Here is a 19,402-nt window from a genome sequence, read left to right on the forward strand (position 1 = left end):
CTTTAGCCATTACGCTATTGCAGTAGTTTGTTGCTGCTAACCATTGAGTTGATTTGTAACCAGTTATGAATATGAATGTGGACCATTCATACATTATTTTGTCTTTGTTCTATATTCAGGAGAGCCGAGTCCCCCTTCAGTTCAGGGTCAGCGAGGGGTGGGGAAGGCATACAGACTGGGTCTGGTCAAGCAGGATGATGGAGGAATGCCCATCCTGGAGTATATTGTCAAATACAAAACAGTAAGTGAGCTGAGCTACACTACCATTCAAAAAGTATCATGGTTCCAGATAATTACAGTATTACAAGGCACAGCACTTTCAACACTGATATTAATTAGACATTATTCTTGAGATTATTCTTGAGAACCAAATATTATAAGACTATTATAAGACTCTACAATGTAGAATATTGGGATGATTTCTGAAGCATTATGTAACAAGACTGGAGTAACAAATAAATAAATAAATATATTTTTATTTATTAAAATATAAAAGTTATTTAAAACTGTAATGATGTAATAACAATATAACTGTTCTTTACTGTATTATTGATTTTAACAGTGGCCTTGGAGAGCACAAGATACTTTTTAATATTTAATGATCCCTTTTAAACAAAACAAATTGTGGTTGTTTTTAGTTTTTGTGAAAAAATATTAGAAATATGAAGTGGATGTTGTCAAAATTACACATTTATGCCAATAATATTATAGATATTAGTCTTTTAAAAATAAATCTTATTTAAAAATAAATTCAAATTAATTTCATAAAATTAAAGCCATCGCAGCTCTACAGTGAGACAGATGTCAAATACTGTATATAACAAAGGCATTACAAGATCCTCCAAAACAAAACATACCCATCATGACTTTTTTGTTGTGCATGAATGAACTAAGTTTGTTGTGAGAATGTGATTACTCAACATTATCCCGTCACAACCACACTGATATATTCATGACTCTCACTTGTTTGGGGGATTGGTTGTGTTCAGCAGAACATTATTTTACGAACTGAAATACTTGGCCATCAACAAGCTGGAGAAAAACATCACTAAACAGGATCCTGTGTTTGTTTGTTTGATTTTTGTTTGTGAGTGTAGAGTGTGAGACTGAGCTGGAATGCAGAGGGAGTTATTCAAGTAAAGACGTAGAGACTAGTGGGTGATAGTTTCAATAATGAGCAGTGAAAAAACATCTCTTTGTTTGAGCCCATACCCCTTTATGCACCAGCACCCACAGCAGTATGGATAAAAACATGCTTCACTAATTCTTGCACAATATATTTTGCCGTTTTAGGGGCTTTTCACTCATTCACTAAACTGTTGTGTGTCAGGTATGACAGCATATAAGTGTTCTGTGGAAGTGTCTGGGAAAGAGAGATGAATGGTTATGGGCGGGGGATCAGGTTTTTACAAACCTCCCTCTTGGGTCAGTGTCTTAAATTGTGAAATAAATTAAATGATGTGTCTCATTTACTAATTATTGCACAGATTATTTAATATTTGTACACAGAAGAACTTTTTTAATTTTTTTTATTTTACATTTAAAACATTAAAAATGTTCACCTGATACACAGTTTGTGCATACGCACGCAAATTTGTTCTTAACCTTGTTCTAATGTTAATGAATTTGGAATATTACATTAAATCAATGACCACAGGCCCAAGGTTAGTCATTTACATAAAACATGCCCAAACTATCTTCATATAGAGACTTTACAGCGTGTCATCACTCTCGAACACATGATGTTCTCTAAAGACGCTGTGCTCTTGTCTAAGAGACGCTGATAAACAAGATCCATTGCCAAGTATGTCACTTTCAAAACCAATTCAAACTCAGTAAACACCTTCGAAACAGGAACAAATCATTTGTTAATGGGCAAATTAAAGACAAAAGACTTAGAGTAGAACTTGGCGCAAACGCTGAGATCATAAAGTGTCAGAACTCTTAAAAAGCCTTGTGTAACACTGCATTTTTTGTTCCTTGTGCATTGTCGTCCTAGTTTCACAATCCAAAACTTTGTTTACAGGTCATGAGGTTATCGAGTGTTACCACACTAGCATGTTTACACGTTCACCACAGCATTCTCTCTATCTCTCACAATCCTTCTGTTTGTTTTTCCCCTTTTGAGCCTCAGCGTCTCCTCATTTGCTTCATCTCTGTCTGTCTTGCTGTGTTTTGTAATGCTTCGCTTCCTCTTCAACCTTAATAAGGTCCGCTGGCATCTTTTCCTTCTCTTATTTGAACTCTTTCCCTCATTTTCTCTTTTTATCTCTCTCTCTCTCATTTGCTCTGTTTCCGATAGCCCGTGCATGTGGAGGTGAGAAATGGAGATGTCACAGTCTGGGGAGACAGCTCGCCTAAGGACTGTCAACATGTGAAAGCCACATTGAACCATTTAGCCTTTAAAGAGCCGAGGCGTTTTGAAAATGTCAAAATATAAAAGCAATGACTTTTTGAAGGCAGCTTGTGTGGACTTTGTTTCAAAATTTTAGCCAGCAGAACAGCCGGAACACACAAGCGCACACACGTTATTTTAGATTACACACACACTTATTCTCAGAATTTCTGCAGGCAGGGACACAAAGAGAATAATGGATGTGTTCGAGTGTTTCAGCTGTTTAAGGGTTTGGAAAAATTTGAGGGTTAGAGAAAAGAACCTCTTTTGTATCTGTTGCTCCAAGGAAAAAGGAGCAGATGGCCTCTCAGGCCACTTTCTTATGCGATTATCTCATTTACTCTCTTTGTGTGACAATTTGATTGAGAAAAGAGCAATAATGGCTTTATACTGTATGTGTGTGTGGGGGGGGTATGTTTTTGTGACATATCAGGACACAACTCTGTATAATGACATGGGTATGACACAGGTATTACAAGGAGAGGGTGACTTATGAGGACATAACCTATGTCTCCATTTTTCAAAATGCTTATAAACCATACAGAATGATATTTTTTTTTTTTTTTTTTTTTGAGAAAGTAAAAAAGTTTTATGCAGTTTTATACAGTATAAAAACCATTACGCCTATGGGATGTCCCCACTTTTCATCAAAACAAAAGTGTATACAAAATTGAATTGCATTGTTATGTAATAATATTTCAAAAATATTATTTAAATAATAATTAATAATAATATTCCGAAATATCTCAATTTAATGTGTTTTGTTGTATTAGTTATCCGTATTAAATAAGGGAGAGAGCACAAATTTTATTCTGTAGTTATAACCATATTTATAAATATATAATATTTATATATAAATATTTAGTATATATAAATATAGATTTCCCCTTTTGAGTCTCAGCATCTCCTCATTTGCTTCATCTCTGTGTGTCTCACTGTGTTTGGTGATTCCAAAGACACTCATTATAGGTTTTGTCCTAGGTACACTAAAGCCAATGCTTCCTCTTTTCTCAGCCAAACCCTTCAAAATTGTCATTCAGAATAGAATGTAGCAACTATTCAAACAGTAACAAGTTGAAGTCTAAAAATTACAATACAGTGAGGACAAATGTGCCCTAAAGCAAATGTTAATATAATATACTTACATGCTTGTGTGAATTTTGTGAAACACTTGGGGCTTTTGCAGGATAAAGAAGAACAGTGGATGACAAAACTGGTTCCAGGTGTGAATGATTTCGTGTTGCTGCAATCGCTCCAGTGGAATACACAGTATGAGGTGGAAATCACCGCACGCAACGTCAAAGGCCTGTCTGAACCCACCTTTGTGAAGTTCTCCATGCCTCAGAAACCTGATATCACAGGTACACGCACTTCCACAAAACACACAGAGTACTTTTTTCCATATGACAAATTGAGTCTGATTACAGCACTTTATCCCCCACTCACAACATCTATAGTTTAAATTATATGTCTCCTATTATAATTATATGCCCTTCTACTGTTCAGCACACTTGCCACCCACCCACACTTGATAGAGCGTGTGTATCCCACATTCACAATCAGATGTGTAGAGTAACCTAATCTGTCCTAATCACAGGTGATTTGTCAGAGGAAGCACCCTTAGGAAAAATGAACAAGAAAGAAATTGGCACCACAAAAATAAACTAATTATGCTTATATGTCTAACTGTCTTGCAGTTAGTGCCTCCATGTCACTGTGATTGGCTGAATGATAATGTACGTTTTGCAGTTGGATCTCTTTTGAAGTCATGCTTTTATGAGAAGGCTTTTAATATTTGGCTAACTTGGTCCCAACAGATCTGTGGTCACCATGAAATCACAAACATTCAAGAATCAAACACAAGCACTATGTAGCCAATGGTTGATAGCTGGTGAAGGTGATGAACTAGCCAGAAAAAACGGGCAGAACTACTATTTTCTAATGCGAATATAAGGTTAAATAAATAAAAAAATAGCTCTGTCAAATACTTGGCAACTCTCAATACTTCTGTACCTTTGTTGGGAGCGGGATCCCTAGAAGGCTAAAAGCATAAAAAAAAAATAACGTCACAATTTTAGTCATGTGAGCCACATGATTTACTGTAAACAGAAAAAACATTTTTCCACCTGATTTATTTGGAAATACAGAATGTGAAAAAGACCATTTTAAGAGTGCTGGTCAAGGTATTGTGATTTTGGTTTAATGGTACCTGCGGTTTAAATATATATGCAAACATGCTGGAAAAACTTGTGGAGTTTTACTTAAATTTTTTGTATTGTACGTTGTTATTTTCTAACTTCCTGCCACTGTTGATCCCTGGATCTTTTGTTCATTTATTTGATAGATGTTTGGAATAGTGGATAAAAGTGTAATGGTGTCGATGTAAGCATTTTACTTTGAGTGTGTGGGGTCCCAGGTTCATATCTGCTCTAATAACAATGTTTGTTTTAATGACGCAAGCAAAATTGCTGCTGTCCGTGAGTGGATTTATATTAGGGGATGCAACTGATAAACACAAAAGTGTAGCTGTAAGCTATTTCACAAAGTGGTGAGGGCAATGTCCTCAAATGCCATCAAATACTGCTATAGATAGATAGATAGATAGGTAGATAGATAGATAGATAGATAGATAGATAGATAGATAGATAGATAGATAGATAGATAGATAGATAGATAGATAGATAGATAGATAGATAGATAGATAGATAGATAGATAGATAGATAGATAGATAGATAGATAAAGATATTACCAACAGAATATGCCTTGCAATCTGCTTTTGGGACAAAATGCCTGTCTGAACTTGTCCAATTATATATGAAAAATTCCTAGAGGCAGTGTCAGTGCATGCATGGGTATACATCTGAGAGAGTGAGTGTGTGTGTGTGCTGACAGCACTGCTTCTCAGCATCTTGGATTTACCTTGTTAATTCGATGTCATTTGTATATTCTCTCCCAACTCCTCCTCATCCTTTCCTTTTTCTCTCCCTCTCCGCCTGCACCCCTTCATCCCCACTGGCCCACACTCTTATTTATAATTCTACTGTGCTTCGTCTCGTTGTTTCACTCTAAACAATCCTGCTCTCCAATTCCCACCTAATGAATTATGCAACGCATTCTGGGCCACATCGCAAATCGCTGTGCTTTTTGTTTTGCAATGAACTGCCACTAAACTTCCCTTTCTGTGTGCCTATAAATTCCCTGAAATCTTTTCAATCAAACCTTTACAACGGACACTGGTTTGGACTGCTAACTCGCTCTTTGCTTGTATGTCAACATTATTGTCACATTCACCCCTGTTTATTTCCTGACCTGCTCCCAAATAATCTGTTTATCTCATTTGCACTCTCGCAATCATCTTTTCTGTTAACCCCCTGCTATGGTGTTGTGAACAAACCGCCTTTCATTCTCTCGCGTGACCTTCTGTGTGCGTAACCACCCTGTGCTGGCTCCACGCACCTTCTGTATGTCTTTCCCTTCTCCTTCCCGTTCCCTCTCCCCTCCATCTCATTGCAGATCAGTGTTGCGAGCCCCCTCCAACCGGACGTGGACATCTCCCTGTGCAGCCCTTCTATGCGGTGAACGTCTTCGGAGCTTCTCTGTCACTGTTGCTGTGCTTGTCTCTGTGTTGACATTGCTCCATCTTCACCTTGCCTGGAATGAGCCCAAAAGACTAAGCCAGGGATTTATTTTTTTTTTGCCCCCACCAATGGCTCGCTGAGCCTCAGCCATGTTCATTGGCCCCTCTGGTGGCGTTTTTGTCCATGCTTGTGAGCTGATCTCACTATCCTGGCCACCTTCCATGCCAAAACCAAATTCTTTGTACATAAAGGTCTTGCACATGATTAACAACAAAGGAAGAGGAAAAACTGAGTGGTTAATTTGTTCTCTACCTGTAACAATAGCAGTCCGACCCTGAGTTTTATGTTTAATGAGCTCCTTTTTGCTGGTGTTTACAAAGAACAGTATAAGCCACCAGCGTGAGGGCTTTTCCATCTTCTATGCATCCACAGGCTCTTTTGTTTTGGTTTATTACGACTATGGGAAATGTCAGCAGTTGCATCGCTTGAGAGAATTCATTTAATGATGTTGCTCATACACGTACAGAGATATACAACACAGCACTCATTAAATGGAGTCAAGTAGGATTTCAAATTGATATGACTTTTAAACACTGGTATCATAAATCAAACAGGCCGACTTTCTGTAACCCGTAATATGAGAAACATAAAACAAGGTTTCTCCCTCCAAGTGAGTCAAAATATAATGCACATTAATTTTCATTCTCTGGGTACATCTCTGGCAGAGATGTTGCTGTGCTACTTTATTGTGTATTCTTAGTATTAATGAGGAACAACATGAGTAACTGGAATTGTTTGCAGTCTGTGATTTTGTGTTGAATGTTCCTGCCATGAAGGAGATGTACAGTAATATATGAATACAGTGAATTAAGCTAACATTTATTGTTACATGTAATTGTACAGGACTAAAATCAGCTCTACACTACCGTTCAAGAGTTTTGGGTCAGTAAGACATTTAATAAAGGCTGCATTTATTTAATCAGAAAAAAAAACTATATTTCGAAATATTAGTACAATATAAAAGTCGTCAATGTCACGTTCTTTCAGAAATCAACATAATTTTTTTTTTTTTAAGATTCTTCAGTGAATAGAATGTTTCATAATGCATTCATTTGAAATATATATATTTTTGGTAACAAATTAAATAAATGTCTTTTTGATCACCAATAAAAATCAATCAATAAAATCAATTTCTTTAAAAAATAAAAATAAATCATACTGACCTTAAAACTTTAAATGGTAGAATGGACATGCTTCACCTTTCTTGACTTTCCGGATGCAGTATTTCAATATTGATTTGATGTAGTGGTGTGCTGTAGTCAGGTACATTAAGTTTATTTGTTTTCTGTTATCAGAAATATACATTTTAAGATCCATTAAATGTGAAGTACATAACAATAGATTTCCTCATGCAAACTGTTTGAAGAAACCATTTGAATTCATGTCAAAAGTAGCATGGAAATATTTTGGCATTACTAAAATAAACCAGCTTGGTCTGATGCAATAGCTACGGCCTCTTAACTCAGATTACAAACACTAATCATGGTTTATCCTTGTACCAGTGAACCAAAGAACACTGACACATAAAGCAGTTTGTGTTCATACTTTTATTACAGTGGGTCAAATACAAATGCATTGCATTATCTGAATCCTTATCTTGCACATAATAGACTAGTACAGCAATCAAGGAAAGATTAACATACTTAATAAGTCTTTGTCAATGCTGAAGGGCTTTTTAGGAGAATTACTAATAACAACATTCCTTAATTTTAACTGAAGCAGTGAAAACAGGTATTAGTGTTTGATCTTAAGTTTGTAGAAGGTAAGATGTCAGACTTTGTCTTTTTCTCCTTTTGGAAAGGGTATTGAGCTTCTAATGAATGTAACAAATATCCTTTGGTGTAATGTGTTTAGCTGCAGTCGGTCAATACGTTTTGAAGTTCACAGCGTGGAATCACAATTAGGATTCCATAATGTTTTGCGGTTGGGAATTGTACATTTTTATCATTTTACATTGTAAAAAAGGTGAGAGGTTTTAATACTCTCATGGCATACTTGACCTAATTAAGACAATCGTAAATCAATGGAAGTCAGCTCAATGGAGACTATTAATCTTGATCTTCTCTACGTGCTGCCCTCTATATTCTCTCATTACACAGCAATAGAACATTGCATTTCATTTATGGGCATGTCATATTGTTCTCGTTAAAAGAAAAGGTCTGAAACCAAGTCCATTAAAACCCTTATTTCCTAATGTGGCTTGACTTCTTAAAAGATTAGAATGGCTCTTTGTTGACCGTTCCAGCTGGAAAAGATTCCAACAAATGAAAATGGACCTGTTGTTTTACTGCTGTCCATTAGAGCTTATCACGACCATAAATACTCTTTTTTTTTTACTTCAAGAAAAGAAATAAGCTAAGTCCAACCAGCTAGCCAGAGTACAGCCATACATTCTAAAGCCAGGTGTGTGACGTTATAAATCAGAAGGTATCAGACATTTCCTTAAATAACACAAGCAACAATGTGTCTCCAATACAGAGAAAGGAAAAACATTGAAATATATATATATATATATATATATCTTTAAAAAAAAAATGAAACTGCATGAGGGTGAGCACATGATGTCATTGGTGTATAAAAATGATGTTAAAATAAAATTAAAGAAAGATGTTAAAGGGGGGGTGAAATGCTCGTTTTCACTCAATATCCTGTTAATCTTGAGTACCTATAGAGTAGTACTGCATCCTACATAACTCCAAAAAGTATTTAGTTTTATTATATTCATAAGAGAAAGATAGTCTGTACCGATTTTTCCCGGAAAAACACGAGCGCCTGGAGGCGTGACGTGTGGGCGGAGCTAAAGAATCACGAGCGACGTTGACAGCGTTTGGAAGCTGTGACAGCTGAAACTGTACGAGAGCAGCAGCAGCAAGGACTCGCTCCGAGCGGGGCTCAAACCCGGGTTTCCGATGGGAGGCGGACGCACTAACAAGGAGGCAGAGATATTTTAAGCAGTTTTACTCACCGCCTGTGGTTCCAACACACAATCGTGACCCTTTTTCGTTGGGATTGCATCATCCTTAAGAAATAAACGATTTGCAAATCCGTCGTCAAACTGGGCTTTGTTTGTAAAACAAGCATTTTAGAAATGCAGGGAACAAACACAAACACTTGCACAACTCCGTTGATGCTCTGTAAAAATAAACTCCATCCACTGGTCCCTTAATGCTGTTTTTTCTTTGGTAATCTGTGCAGGGTTGTCTTGCCCTGGCAACCAAAAACACACTCCTTTTGTGACATTTCGCGACGCTCTCGCTGTGATGAGTGATTGTCTGTGCTCAGCCTCTCTCTGCTCTGCTATACGGGAGCACGAGCTCTTCCGGCAAACGTGCCGTCAGGACCCATATAAGGAAATTCCGCTCCATCTAACGTCACACAGAGCCATACTCGAAAAAAACTTTCCGAAACTTGTGACAAACCGGAAGGAGTATTTTTGGAACAGAAATACTCCTTCAAACGTACAACTTAATTTTTGAAACTTTGTCCATGTTTAGCATGGGAATCCAACTCTTTAACAGTGTAAAAAACTCAGTATGCATGAAATAGCATTTCACCCCCCCTTTAATTGAAACATACAGACCAGCAACGAGCAGCAAAATTATTTCACAGACTCCATTTGAATGTGAAATTCATGATGACATTAATTTGGAGTTATGTTGTGTTCGTACATAACCATCTAATGAAATTGTTACTGTAATGTTAATTTTCATTGATAGACTACAAGTGTTATAGAGAATTATATTAAAAGTATGAAAAGTGACATCTAATTGGTGCCACTTGACACCCATTTCATTCGTTCTGACCCATCAGTCCAACCTCATACTGCGCAAAGACATCTTTGCACTGATAATGGCTATCCTGAAGGCAGTCGGTCTATTAATCGTTTAACGGCTAGCGGGTCCCTTCTGTTCGTCAAGCATAGCGTCTTAATGAGCGTCAGAGTCTTTAAACCATCATTATGGAGTCATGCTTGGCTTGTGTCCTCTGTGTAGGTAGTGTAGGGGTTGCTGGACCAGCATAGGGTAAGGAGAGGAGGAGGGGAGTCTTAAACTCGAGACCTTTTCCATAATGGCCAAAGCTTTAAATTACCTCAGGACTCCAGAAGGAAGCCTTTCAGCCTGAAGATAAGAAAACTCTCTCATTTTATGGAGTGCTCTTTGGGTTTTATGGGATGATTAGTAAAAAAGGAACAAACTGTCAATGATCAGCTCAATTTTTTCACTTAATACAACCCATAAAGTTATAAAAGTGTCATTTTAGGTGGGCTAGGTGGATACTTTGGCCATTTAATTATTTATTTTTTTTTATTTCACATCACAATATATTTGGCAAAACGTGCTTGGCTGTTCATGAGGGCATCATTTCCACAGTATTTTACTATCTTAAGGAAAAGTCACACGGCACTGACTAACGGCAACAGACACGTTTGTCGGGTTTGGTCACATAAATGTTACCTCTGTCACCATATGATGCCGTTGGTCGGCACTTGGGTTCACAGCATGATTTGTTGACTCTTTGAATGTTTATGAAGGAACGCACTGTACTCTGGTGATTGTCGCCGTTGATCTCCGTCTGTCGTGAACTGGCCTTAAAGCTTCCTTATAAGATATTTACTTTATATTTGCATCTTTAGACTTCCTTTCCTCATGTGACATTTAAGTTATCATGAAATTGCATTTGAAACTCTATTTTTGTTATTTAAATTATTGCATTTTTGAGTCATGCTAAACTTAAAATGAAAGAAAAAAATGGGTGGGAATTTATTGTTTCCATCAGAAGTTGATTCAATCATGAAAAATGATTTCTATATCAAAGAGTTGAAAAAGTTGGGACTGATAATGTCAGCCCAGAAGTGAATGTCATTTCAGAATTGGAGAACATCTTATCTTATATTGGGATTAAAGATTGCCATGCATATTTTGCTGGAGTAAGCAACAATGAGTATTAACAATAAAACCAAGAACAGGTATTGTAGTAAAATTTTTATTTTGATTTCATTTTGACTAAAAGTGGTGTAAAGACCGGTATGGAAGTGTTGCACACGCCCACACACACATAGATTTCCATAGTATTTGACTATAATCTGAAACCTCCTCATAACAAATGTACTGGTTTAACAGAGGTCTATTTTTTAAAACCCCTTCCTGTCTCCAGCTTTTATCATTTATTGGTGTTGTAAGTGCAGAGGTAAGTGTTTGAATGATTAAGCGGCACAGCTCAAAGGCAGAGGGATATACACTACTTAAACCTTGAAGAAAGTGCATTAACAGGGTCTCACATGCTCCTGCTGCCTATACTTCAAGCTGGAAGTTTTTCCATGTAAAAGTGTTCCAAACTAGAAAACCATGGTCCTGTTTAAGCCCTACTTAGTCATGTATCGGCGTGACAGCCATTAAGCCCCACACATGATTACAAGCTTCATTACCCTGTCAGTCATCTGCTGGGATCCCACCCACAGACCTCCCTTCAGTCCAGACACAATCAATCGAGCTTGAGTTATTGCTTCTCATTGCTGAGTCTCAATCACCGTTCGTACTTAATTAATTGAGTGCGTTGAACTCCGATGCGGATGGATCACGCCCATTTGTGGAACTGCAGGATAAGTGATATTAACGAGATGCTAAATTGAGCTTCTAATGATGTCATAAATCAACAACAAATCAGCTATAGGAGCGAGGACACATTTCTCAGGGTGAGCAAGGCATAAGATGGTGAAAAACAGATGTGTTGGCTGATAAGTCAAGAGTGGAGGTGGTCATGCATCAAAAGTAAAACCATACCAGGGTCAATAAATCTGAGGTCTTTGAGAGCAGCTTGTTCATGTATGAACTGATATTCTAATACGGAGACATTTGAAAATGGTCAAAGGATCATGATGGCAATCGATCTTCCTAATCTGATGTCTGAAGGTCATAATCGTAGGTTTAAAAAGGACAATTATAAACACAATTGCTTCTGTAATGTTGATGTTGTTCGTAGAATTTGAACGATTCTGTTCTGTCATTTTTATTAGTTTTTAGTTTTCCATATATGTTGATATTTTTATTTGTTTGTCTTCTGCAAAAGTGGAAACCTGCAAATGAAGACTCAACAAATTATTATAAAAATTATTTTAACCCATAAAAAGTAATTCTGTTGATATGAACGTCTGTCTTTAGGTTGATTCATTGATAAAAAAAAATAATATATATTTTAGCTTTTTGCTACGTATATTGAATTTGGCTTCTGTTTAGTATGCCTGTCTTCCTCCCATCTAACATGTGACACTTTTCTCACTCTGATGTCCTGTCACTGTGTCCAGATTAAACCACAGACTTCTGGGATGCTTTTGCTAATGGCAATGCTACTTTCAACAGCGTGTGTGATTGATGTGTTTAGAGCAGCAGTGTTGCCCAGAGTGTTCCTTCAAAATGGATCTTTTCTTCTGAATTGCTTCTCAGACAGCCTCATTTTCTCATGCAAAGTCTTTAGAGTTACATCACCTTAAAGATAAACTCAATGCAAGCTTAAATAACATGAGGTATCTACATTTAGTGCATCGTTGGTAGAAGATTGTTGATTTACTGTATTATGTTTAATGAATGCTTTAATTGACTTACAGTCTCTTTACATCCCTTCCCTTCCAGCCATTTTATTTTTTACACAATCTAATTCTGGATTTTTATCTTTGAAATAATTGTAGATAGAGTGTTGAGGCACATTGTTGATGGTTATGTGTGCATCCTGTCTCAGCAGATTCGCTGTTCAGCGGCCTGGGCCTGGGCGCAGTGGTTGGGCTGGGGTTAGCTGGCCTGCTGCTGCTGCTCGTGCTAGTGGACGTCAGCTGCTTCTTCCTGCGCCAGTGCGGCCTGCTCATGTGCATCACCCGCAAGCTTTGCAGCAAAAAGACAGCCACAAGTGGCAAGAGCAAAGAGCTAGAGGAGGGCAAAGCTGCCTACCTGTGAGTATCCCTTCTGCATTAGTTATGCATTTAACATGCTTTTTTTATCCAAAGATATTTAAAAATAAAGCACAATACTTTTACAAGCAACAGGGCATTATTTATTTAATTTGTATCTTTTTAATTAAGTTAATTTATTTTATGACAAATTCAGCTGAAAGTTTCCTGTGACTTTAAAATGACATATAAATATAATTATTGAATGTATATTTAAGAAATATAAATATTTAAGTTAAATCATTTTCACTCAACACTAAAAAATAATTGGTGTACAAATAGTTTTTTTTATAATCAAGTCAAGGCACCTTTATTTATATAGCACTTTTAACAATACAGATTATATCAAAGGAGCTTTACAGTATTCAATAGGAAAATAGTGTGTAATAATGAAAAAGGAACAGTATAAAAAAAATTCTATACAGTAATCAATGATTCAGTAGTGTCATAGTCCAGCTCCGTTCAGCATAATGAGTACCACATTATAATGCATTACTTAACGTAAAAGTAACATTAGCTTTAAACCTTACACTTGCTATAAAAGTTTTTTCATCAGTTGCCAGCAAGATATACTGCAATACAAAGTCCTCAAGTAACCCAGGAAGAGACATGTGTGACAGCTGTACAGTAGCAGTTAATCAGTTTTTATCTCTTTAGCATGTACGTGCATCAAAGAAGTACTTAGTGTGAAGTACTTAGTCTTATCAGTTTGTTGTTTTTGAATAAATCATTTGACTTACGCAATCCATTGTTTATTGATTGATGAGTATACTAATGTGTTTTTGCCCCGGCTAGTTTTTTTTTTTTTGACGGTTCCTGACACATTTCCTCTGTAAAATTTGTCCTTTGGTCTGCAGGTTGAATGATCTGTTTTTATGCAGTGTCAGTCTGGGTCTTTCCTAGCTGGAAAAACTTCTGTCAGGTGCACTTTGCTAAAAGTTCAAAGAGATTAAAGACTGCGATTGTCTTCAGCTCCGATAACAAGCAGCACGACTTTGATGTTCTAGCATACAGACTATTGCGTTCATCTGATATGCACTCTATACTTACCCAAAGACACCGGCCTAGACTTTAATAATGTAATTAGAGTGATGATAATCCCAGTGAACAGAGGCTCGTTCCTTTCCAGTACAATCCAATGTGATGAAGAGCCACACAGGAATCTTTGAGATAATGCACAGACACGATTGTGCATCAGTGCTCACTATGTGGCCCGAGAGGATCACACAAATAACCCATGAAAAACATACTTTTATAAACCTTGGGTGACATTAGAGTTAACTTAAAATAGACTTTTTACTTTCATAATGTGATTCCCGAGTTAAACAGAATAGAAAAAAGAATTTTGAAAGAGTATTTTCAAAAACATTCAAAATCTGTTTGTGTAGTTCAGTGCTGGGTATAAACCTGAGCCCAAGCCACCTTTTCAGGCATGTCAACGGTACAAAAAGTTCATTAAACCAACCAAACGAGCCGACCTGTGGTGACAAATGGACTCTGGTCTGCAAAAAGCACCCTCAAGTCTCAATTTTAGCCTCAGGGGACCCACAGTATCCAGTTGTTAATTGGAAATGTGTTTTTGCCGACCCTGTCAAACTGACCACTGTGCACCTGAGGTTTTATTTTTTATTTTATTTTTTTATTTTTTTACAGGAAATTGCCACTAAAAGAGGAAAACGGCAAGGAGACGCTGAAACCAGACACAATCGAAATCAAAGTTCATGGTGACAACAGCCTGCACATGACACAGGAGGACAGTAAAGCGTAATGGAGGCCCTGCTATTCTCTAAAAGAACATGCAAAGTGAGCCACCCGGAGACCAACAGCAAGCAAACTAATGAAAATACAAGCAAGAACACGCCAACCAATTGTAAGATCCTTTGTTAGAGACTCGTCGTCGGGGTATCAGAAGAGGCCATGCGATAACTGCTTTGTGAAACATTTTTTCGGAGGTTGCTGCTCAACAAACAGGCTCCTGTTTATTTGTGCTTGTTCTTGCTTGTTTTGGGCCTTTTTTTTTTTTTGGTTTGTTTTTAAGTTTTTGTTTTTCAAGGCTTTGCTGTTGCTTTGTCTGATTCTTTGTTACTTGAAGAGGTTGGGTTTACGCTGTAAGCTTCATGTTTTCTCTTGCTCTCTCATTCCCCCTTTCTTTGGGATCCGGCTGTTGCACTTTTCCAGTGTAGTTGCGCAAACATCGCTTTTTAATGCAGTACGTGTAGAAATCCCTCACCTCCGTTTACGGTCCGTGTTGTAGTTTTTGGGTCACTGTTTGGGTAACGTGTTTATTTTCTAGCCTTTTTGCCACTATTTGTCACGCCCAAATGCAAAGAAATTACCGAATGCTCAGTAGCAAAGGGAGGATCAACCACACGACCTCAAACTGAGTACATGGTACATGGGTGGTCCTGGAATTGAGCGCTGACACATGCCCAACTCTACGGCTTGAACAATGAATTTCTCATTGATTCCAAGTGTTTTTGTGGATGAAAATATGTCCTTGTTTTAAACACTATCGTTTCATCAAAATCAAGGGAGCATAGTTTGAGTCATCCATTCATGTCAAGATATTTTGGAAACAAAAAGAGTTAATTTCCTTTAGAAGCGTGTGAAAGTTTGTAAGTGGGTGCATCTGAGCATGGACGTGTTGTCTTTGGGGTGTTTGGATGCGTGTACTAGTGAGCATGGAATGTAGAATGAGAGTGACATGTAAAGAAAGTAGAGGTTGCCAAGTTTTACGTGAACATAAAGAAAACATTATAAATAACTATTAAAGTGCACCAATGTAAATATACTTGTTATTTCTTTGGAATGTTTCGCAAAAAACGAAAAAAAAAATATGATTCATTCCTGGTTCTGTCTTAGTTTCACACATAACTGATTATGAATTATTTTTATCAGAATTGGCTATCTTTCAAAAAATATATTGCGTACAACTGACTGAAAGATATCATGCGCTAAAGAAGGGCAGATGCCCAGGAAGCTGGGTTCAGATGCATCACAGAGATATATAGCTATAAAGTTAGCTTTTTTGGCAATCAAATCTATGCCGTTTTGGGATATTCCGAGAAAAGGCGCTTTGTTTATGTGAGAGATGAGGGGTCTGCTGGTGATCAGGATCTTAGTGTTGCAACATGGATGGGAATGGCATACTGCATAGACGCATGCTCATTTTACCAGTCAGAGTTTGAGTATTAAGTCTTGAGATCCATGTTCACTTTAGTTTGGGCCACAAATTTCTCACAAAATAGTTTTTTGCATTATTTCAGCATTGTATTTCATATACACCTGGCTCTCCACGTTCAACACAATAGAACTCTGTGGAATGTTGCCCATTTCTTTTCAGCAGTCTAAAGGGAGCACTCCATAAGCCCAACTGTACCTGTGGAATTCTTGTAATCCAGTGTAATTTTTCTTCTGTAAATAAAAGTGTCCCAATATAAAAGTTGTAAGCTTTTTGGACTCTGCTATTTTTGAGCATAGCCTGCATTTGTGTTACAAATCACTTGTCATAGTCTATGATAGCAACAAGAAGAGGCTGTGTTCCATAACCTAGCAAGCTGTCCACAGGCTGTATTTTCAGGCTTCATGATTTGCGTATCACCAAATATTGGCAGCAAAGGGTTGACATCTTTTAGCTAACTTCTAAGGCATTGCATTCATCCTTGACTGTAAAAAAGGCACAATGTACTGTATTATAATAATGAGGCCGATCAAAGAAAGCAGTATCTGCCAGTATGATCTTTTTAAAGCCTTCTTTTTATAAACTAGAATTATTTAAAGTTAGACTCCAATCAGGAATTGTACACATTTATTCAGGGCCTGAATAAAGTGCTCTTTTCCTCTAAACCTAGCCAAAAAGCCATAGCCTATGTGTTGACTGTGAAACACAGTAGATTTTTGAATGTAGATGCATTTACAGAGTAACAAAAAAAATGAATGTTAATACATGTTCAAATTTACTGCAAATAATGTGCTCTAACTTAAAATTCAAGAATTAAAGAATTAAAAAGAAATGAAATTTATAAACTTTAGTGATGATGTGAAGTGTGAAATGCATAATGTCCTGGCAGAAAATTAACAGTACATTAAACAGTGTTAATGAGAGAGCCAAACACTCATTGTCAAAAAATATTGCTAAATAACACTTTATTATAAAATAAAATAAAATACATGATGTTTGTGTGATTAGGTTTTATTTGATATATTTTTATACTATAATTTTAGCTGAAGTTTTATTCATTTTGTTTGCTTTTGTCAATTTTATTCGTTTTTTTTTTTAATGCTTCTGTTTAGGTTTAGGTTTTTATTTGTATCTATCTATCTATCTATCTATCTATCTATATCTATCTATCTATCGTTCGATCGATCTTATTTTAGCACTTCAACAAACATATTTACATATTGGCCCAATTTTCATGTAATAGTTATACATTATTTTATTTTAGTTTCGTTTTAAGTAACAAATTACCAAATTAGAATGCATATCAACATGGAAATCAAGTGTTGAACGTCCAATAAACTTTGTCTTAAGTGCTGTGATGCACTGATGAGTTGCTGCTCTGTAGAGCACCCTAAGAAAATCATTTGTGAGGGTCTGTTTCAGTTAGTATTGCCTGTGGGCATTAGACAGCAAGAATGCTCATTAGGTTTTGGAACACAGCCACTGGATCTGTGGTGTGGGGAATGAATGTAGTTGAGATTCAATGGTCCTTAAAGGTTCCTGTCCTTGTCCTGGATTCGGTGACCTGTGGAAATGGAGAACCAGAATGGCTGACCACATTTGAAAGAAACCTTCCACATTTCCTTCGGGGTTCCTGCTGTGTGCTGCACCTTGAAGTGTAAGTACTGGAGAGCAAGCACAGATTCACCCGGGCATTAGTGTCCTTGGCCTTGGCTGTCCACTGAAAACACATCGTCTGTAATCAGGGTGAACACTGTAGATAATGGCTGCCCAACTGAGAACAGTTTTAAGGGTGCAGACTGCGCTTTCCGTAATGATTCATTCAACCCTCTCAGGCTTTCCTAAATGGGTCTGATATGATAAATGAGCAGATAAAACAAAGTTCAGCCCAGAGCATCTTTAAATCCAACCAACCCTACGCAACCGTATATGTGATGTTTTATGGTTAACCTGAGAGAATTGCTTAACTTTTTTACGAGCCCCCAGGTTATACTAGTCAATTCAAAATCTAGTTCAATTCACTACTTGCACAAATGACCCACTGGGAAACCTGGAAAAGTTGGTTCCACTGCAGGCAAGAAATAACATTTTATAGCATAAAGAAATCAGTGCCTATAGAATCTTAGAATCTCTGCCTAAATATATTGTTGTTGTGTGAATTTTAATGAGCAGAAACTATAATTTCAGTAGGAATCCATGTGATAGGGAAGTTTACGTGAGTGTATGTAGATTTCGCAAAGGGTTCAAGTTGGTTATGCAGATCTCCCATACTGAAAAGGATTGAAAGTGAAGTCTGTGTGAACTGTGCTTCATGAATTATTACACTATTAACACAATCAATGGGCATCAAAGGAGTCAAAAATCCAATAAGGAGGCCATTTGTGTGTAGAAATGTATGTTAATGTCATGTTGGAAGTTTTAACAGCAATTTTTGGCAACATGTGTATGTAGTACTTCCAGTGCTGTGAAAATGTTTTATTTATTTCTGAAAAGATACACCCCAAAGTTGCATTAAGTATCTTGAATAGCAAAAAAAAAAAAAAAAAGAATTAAATGCACCAAACTTTTGTCCCCATTTTAGAACCACACTATTACAATCCAAGCCTGACCACATATTAAAAAAATTATATATATATATATATATATATATATATATATATATATATATATATATATATATATATAGTATATTAAAAGTATATAACAGAATTTTTTTTTTTTCATGTGATCTCAGCTTAAATGTATAATTCATCCAAAAATGAAAATTCCGTCAATAATTACTCACCCTCGTATCATTCCAAACCTGCAAGTCATTCGTTGATCTTCGGAACACAAATTGAGACATTTTTGATGCAATCCGAGAGCTTTCTCAACCTCCATAGACAGAAACACAACTTCAATGTTAGTGATCAACATTTTAACTGTTGTAAATGCACGTCGAAGACTGACACGGAATAGAAGAAAGTGTTGATTAAAGTTGTAACATTAGTAATTAATGACAGAATTTACATTTTTGGGTGAACTATTCCTTTAAACCTTCACACTGATTGCTTTAGACTTTTTCCCCCATACAATATCTTAATACAAGTTTCATACAGCAGTCAATAGACTCAAAATGGCATCAGTTGGAGAGCTTTAAAACTTCTGTGGTTTCAGATGATCCTGTATCGTTTTAAAGAGTAAATTAGGAAGCAGAATTAGATATTGGCGTCGTATTCCCTCTGCTCTCAGTGGCAGCTGGGGAATTAGA

At 36.8% G+C, this 19,402-nt stretch overlaps 1 protein-coding gene across 1 annotated transcript in view; it reads left to right on the top strand.

Moving 5' to 3' along the window:
• Positions 1-16,659, top strand: part of LOC113109270 (neural cell adhesion molecule 2-like) — a 46,506-nt gene extending 29,847 nt beyond the window's left edge. Inside the window, exons 12-15 of the mRNA XM_026272898.1 lie at positions 120-241; positions 3,582-3,756; positions 12,770-12,974; positions 14,625-16,659. Of these exons, the coding sequence (XP_026128683.1) occupies positions 120-241; positions 3,582-3,756; positions 12,770-12,974; positions 14,625-14,739 (617 nt within the window). The 3' untranslated portion in view covers positions 14,740-16,659. The remainder of the gene's footprint in view (positions 1-119; positions 242-3,581; positions 3,757-12,769; positions 12,975-14,624) is intronic.
• The last annotated feature ends 2,743 nt before the right edge of the window (positions 16,660-19,402 follow it).

The sequence above is a fragment of the Carassius auratus genome, chromosome 9 (assembly GCF_003368295.1).
Source record: "Carassius auratus strain Wakin chromosome 9, ASM336829v1, whole genome shotgun sequence".
Taxonomy (NCBI): Eukaryota; Metazoa; Chordata; class Actinopteri; order Cypriniformes; family Cyprinidae; genus Carassius; species Carassius auratus.